This window comes from Ailuropoda melanoleuca, unplaced genomic scaffold (assembly GCF_002007445.2).
Source record: "Ailuropoda melanoleuca isolate Jingjing unplaced genomic scaffold, ASM200744v2 unplaced-scaffold13831, whole genome shotgun sequence".
In the NCBI taxonomy this organism is placed as follows: domain Eukaryota; kingdom Metazoa; phylum Chordata; class Mammalia; order Carnivora; family Ursidae; genus Ailuropoda; species Ailuropoda melanoleuca.
Genome location: NW_023182539.1, coordinates 1 through 4,363, shown reverse-complemented (window position 1 = coordinate 4,363; position 4,363 = coordinate 1). Strand labels below are relative to the sequence as shown.

Genomic DNA, 4,363 nt, shown 5'->3' with positions numbered 1-4,363 from the left:
GGCGGCGGTGGCGCCGGGCCCCGGGGCGGGGGGCGCGCCGGGATGGGCCCCAAGCGGCGGCAGCTGACGTTCCGGGAGAAGTCGCGGATCATCCAGGAGGTGGAGGAGAACCCGGACCTGCGCAAGGGCGAGATCGCGCGGCGCTTCAACATCCCTCCGTCCACGCTGAGCACCATCCTGAAGAACAAGCGCGCCATCCTGGCGTCGGAGCGCAAGTACGGTGTGGCCTCCACCTGCCGCAAGACCAACAAGCTGTCTCCATACGACAAGCTCGAGGGGCTGCTCATCGCCTGGTTCCAACAGATCCGCGCCGCTGGCCTACCCGTCAAGGGCATCATCCTCAAGGAGAAGGCGCTGCGTATAGCCGAGGAGCTGGGCATGGACGACTTCACCGCCTCCAACGGTTGGCTGGACCGCTTCCGCCGGCGCCACGGTGTGGTGTCCTGCAGCGGTGTGGCCCGCGCCCGGTCGCGCAGTGCTGCCCCCCGGCCCCCAGCGGCTCCCACCAGCCCGCCTGCGGTGCCCTCGGAGGGCAGCGGCGGGGGTTCAACGGGCTGGCATGCCCTGGAGGAGCAGCCGCCGTCGGTGGCCGAGGGCTACGCCTCCCAGGACGTGTTCAGCGCCATTGAGACCAGTCTATGGTACGACTTCCTGCCCGACCAGGCTGCGGGGCTCTGCGGCAGCGATGCACGGGCACGCAGGACCACCCAGCGCCTGAGTGTCCTGCTGTGCGCCAACGCAGACGGCAGCGAGAAGCTGCCCCCGCTCGTGGCCGGCAAGTCGGCCAAGCCCCGTGCAGGCCAAGCCGGCCTGCCCTGCGACTACACCGCCAACTCTAAAGGTGGTGTTACCACCCAGGTCCTGGCTAAGTACCTGAAGGCCCTGGACACTCGCATGGCCGCAGAGTCTCGCCGAGTCCTGCTGCTGGCTGGCCGCCTGGCTGCCCAGTCCCTGGATACCTCGGGCCTGCGGCATGTGCAGCTGGCCTTCTTCCCGCCTGGCACCGTGCAGCCGCTGGAGCGGGGAGTGGTCCAACAGGTGAAGGGCCACTACCGCCAGGCTATGCTACTCAAGGCCATGGCCGCGCTAGAGGGCCAGGATCCCTCTGGCCTGCAGCTAGGTTTGATGGAGGCCCTGCACTTCGTGGCTGCCGCTTGGCAGGCAGTGGAGCCTTCAGACATAGCTGCCTGCTTCCGCGACGCCGGCTTCGGGGGTGGCCCAAATGCCACCATCACCACTGCCCTCAAGAGTGAGGGGGAGGAAGAGGAGGAGGAGGAAGAGGAGGAAGAAGAAGAGGAGGAAGAGGAGGAGGAGGGTGAAGGGGAGGAGGAGGAGGAAGAAGGCGAGGAAGAGGAAGGGGGGGAAGGCGAGGAGTTGGGGGAGGAAGAGGAGGTGGAAGAGGAGGGTGATGTTGATGACAGTGATGAGGAGGAGGAGGAAGAGGAGGAAGAGAGCTCCTCTGAGGGGTTGGAGGCTGAGGACTGGGCCCAGGGGGTAGTGCAAGCCGGTGGAAGCTTCGGGGGCTACGGTGCCCAGGAGGAGGCCCAGTGCCCTACCCTCCATTTCCTGGAGGGTGAAGAGGACTCTGATTCTGACAGTGAGGAAGAGGAGGATGAGGAGGAGGATGAAGATGATGAAGATGATGAAGATGAGGAGGAGGATGGTGACGAGGTGCCTGTGCCCAGCTTTGGGGAGGCCATGGCTTACTTCGCTATGGTCAAGAGGTACCTGACTTCCTTCCCCATTGACGACCGAGTGCAGAGCCACATCCTTCACTTGGAACACGATCTGGTCCACGTGACCAGGAAGAACCATGCCAGGCAGGCGGGAGTTCGGGGTCTGGGACATCAAAGCTGAGCCACTGGGCCTAGTCATGCCCGACCCGGATGTGGCAGCACCAGCCCAGGGCAGAGGACTCTCCCGGCAGCCGCGGTGGATGGAGCCAGAATGGGGAGCTCCAGATCCTTTAGTGATGTTCTCGGGCCCTGTGACAGGCCCAGCCACCTCGGTAGGGCCCAGGGCTGGGGTCAGCCTCACTGCCTGCTTATTGCCTCTTTCTCAGAGTCCTCTTTCCTCCCTGTTTGCCCCTGGGCTTTTGGGACCAGGTGGGGAGGGTGGGGAGCTGTCCGGTGCTACCACACCGTGCCATCAGTGGACTAGGCCACAGGAGCAGCCGGGGATGGGCCCTGGAAGCTCCTGGCCGGAGAGTGCCTCTCCCCTCTGCCGTCCACACCAGGTCTTTGGTGGGGGGGACCCCAAAGCCATTCTGGGAAGGGCTTCAGAGGAAGGTCCAGCCTAGGCCCCCACAAGGCTGGCAGCCCCCTACCCCTGCCCCTGGGCCACCTTGAGAAGCACAGTCTAACTCACCGCAGGCTCCCGACCCTGCCTCTGCCTGCTTCCCCATCTTCCCAATCCCTTTCTCTGGCCCAGTCCAGGTTACTTTGGCACTTGGTTTTCTTTCCAGATTGGAGGTTCCCAAGAGGCCCTCGGGGGGAGTGATAATGGGCACTTCCCTTGTGGGTAGCTGCAGGCCCCATGCCTCTTTTCCCTCTCTGGCAGGGCCCTATCCTGGGCAGGGGGCCTGGGGCTGGGCCCATAGTCCAGCCATCCAGCCGCTCCTTTCCCAGTCTGAATTCAATAAATCCGTCCACCCCCCTTTTGTGGGGGTGAACGTTTTAACAGCCAAGGGTGCATCCTTCGTGGTCTGGGCTTGCGTCTGTCTTGGGATCACGTCCTCTCCTGGTTCCCTTTGGTCCTTGTTCTGGTGGGACATGGAACCAAGTGTTGAGATGGTAGCCACAGCTTAGGCCCTGACTGCGGTGAGGGGCCACCTTCATATCTAAATATTATCTAGGCTTGGGGAGGAAGGGGTCTTCAATGTACCTGCTTGGGTTTGAGGAAAGCCAGGCCTTGCACTGCTTTGGGGTTAGAAAGAAGCTTGGGGTCAGTTGGCTAGAAGAGGAGGGAGGGAGGCAACTATCCCTGTTGGACCAAATTAAACTGGGAACTAGGCCCATCAAGCCTGTTAAAGAAGGTCCTTGTAGGAGTGGGGCCAGAGGACAGAGCAAAAGGGGTGCTGGGGCAACTTCTGTGGTCCAGGTTAGAGTTTGGAGGGACATACAGGGCATCCCTTGGTTTACCTTTGATGCCTTAAGAGGGAGCCCTTTAGACCTTTCAGTGATTGGCATCTCCAAACCTGGTGGCTATTGTGGGGGCAGTGATAGGAGGAAGATAAAATTCTTGGANAGATAAAATTCTTGGGACAGATTGCACCCCCAAGAGGCTGGGGGCACCGCAGTCCAAAGGTGAAGACTGGTGTCTCTGCTGATCCTACCCCTTTTCTCCTTTCACAGCCCAACCCCTCCCTCATTGAGGCCCTCAGGCCCCAGCGGTTCCAGCCAGAGGAGGGCCTGGGCTTGAGGAGGCTGGGCAGCCCTGGGCCCCAAACCGGTTTTCCCACCTCCACTGGGGCTGGCACATCGCAGCTATGGTTCCATCCCCACCACTTCCTTTCACTTCTTCCTCTCTCCACCCTGGAATGTTAAGGAGGGGGGTATATCTAGGTCATCTTTTGTCCCTTGCCTGCCCTGGGTGTGGTCTCTTCTAGAAAGGCAAGGCCACTGTGCTGTGACTTTAAAACAGGTAAGAGTGACAATTCCGCACTTGGCCTTCCACACTCCTGGCGCTCAGATTTCCCCTGTAGGCCTTGAAAACAATGAACCTAAGTGACAGCAAAAAGTAGTTGGGATTCCCCTTACCATCATCCCCACCCTCTTTGAGCTGTGGAGGAGGAAACCAGAAAGTCTTAAGGAAGCCCAGCCTACCCCCGCTCCCAGGCCTGCTCTGGAGTGTGGGGGCGGGGGGAGCAGTAGCCTTCTCCCTGTTCAACCCAGCCCCTCACCTCAAATACCAACAAGGCAAATCATTTCCATTTGTCTCCTCTTCTGCTGGAACTGAGGTCATCTCATTAATGATAGCACCAACGGATGTTAACAGAGCCCTTGCTATGTGCCAAGTGCTGTGCTAAGCACTTTAGATGCTCACAAATCCCCTCTGAGGTAGGTAAAACCATGAGAAAACAGGGACAGAAAGGTTCAGTAATGTGCCCAAAGCCACATTGCTAGTCTTTGGTGGAAGCAAGCTTTCTTCTCTGGCTGACCCTAGAAGTGTCTCTTTACAGCTACTCTGTGTCCCTTCACTAAGGACCCATATCCCTAACCCTTCTACAATTAGTGCTCTTTTGAAATGGAACTTTTCCATTTCTAACCCATGGAAGAATAGCACTTTGGAGGGAGATGAGGAGTTGTGGAAGTGTCTACGGGAGCTCTTGCAGCTTTTACTCCCATACCCCCCCACCCCCGTC

General features: G+C 59.8%; 1 protein-coding gene across 1 annotated transcript; it reads left to right on the top strand.

Annotated features, from left to right (window-relative positions):
* The first annotated feature begins 6 nt into the window (after positions 1 to 6).
* LOC100467323 (major centromere autoantigen B) lies at positions 7 to 2,686 on the top strand. Its single transcript, XM_002918787.3, has one exon. It carries the CDS (start codon positions 43 to 45, stop codon positions 1,855 to 1,857), a length of 1,815 nt encoding a protein of 604 aa, XP_002918833.3. The 5' UTR covers positions 7 to 42; the 3' UTR covers positions 1,858 to 2,686.
* Positions 2,687 to 4,363: the final 1,677 nt, after the last annotated feature.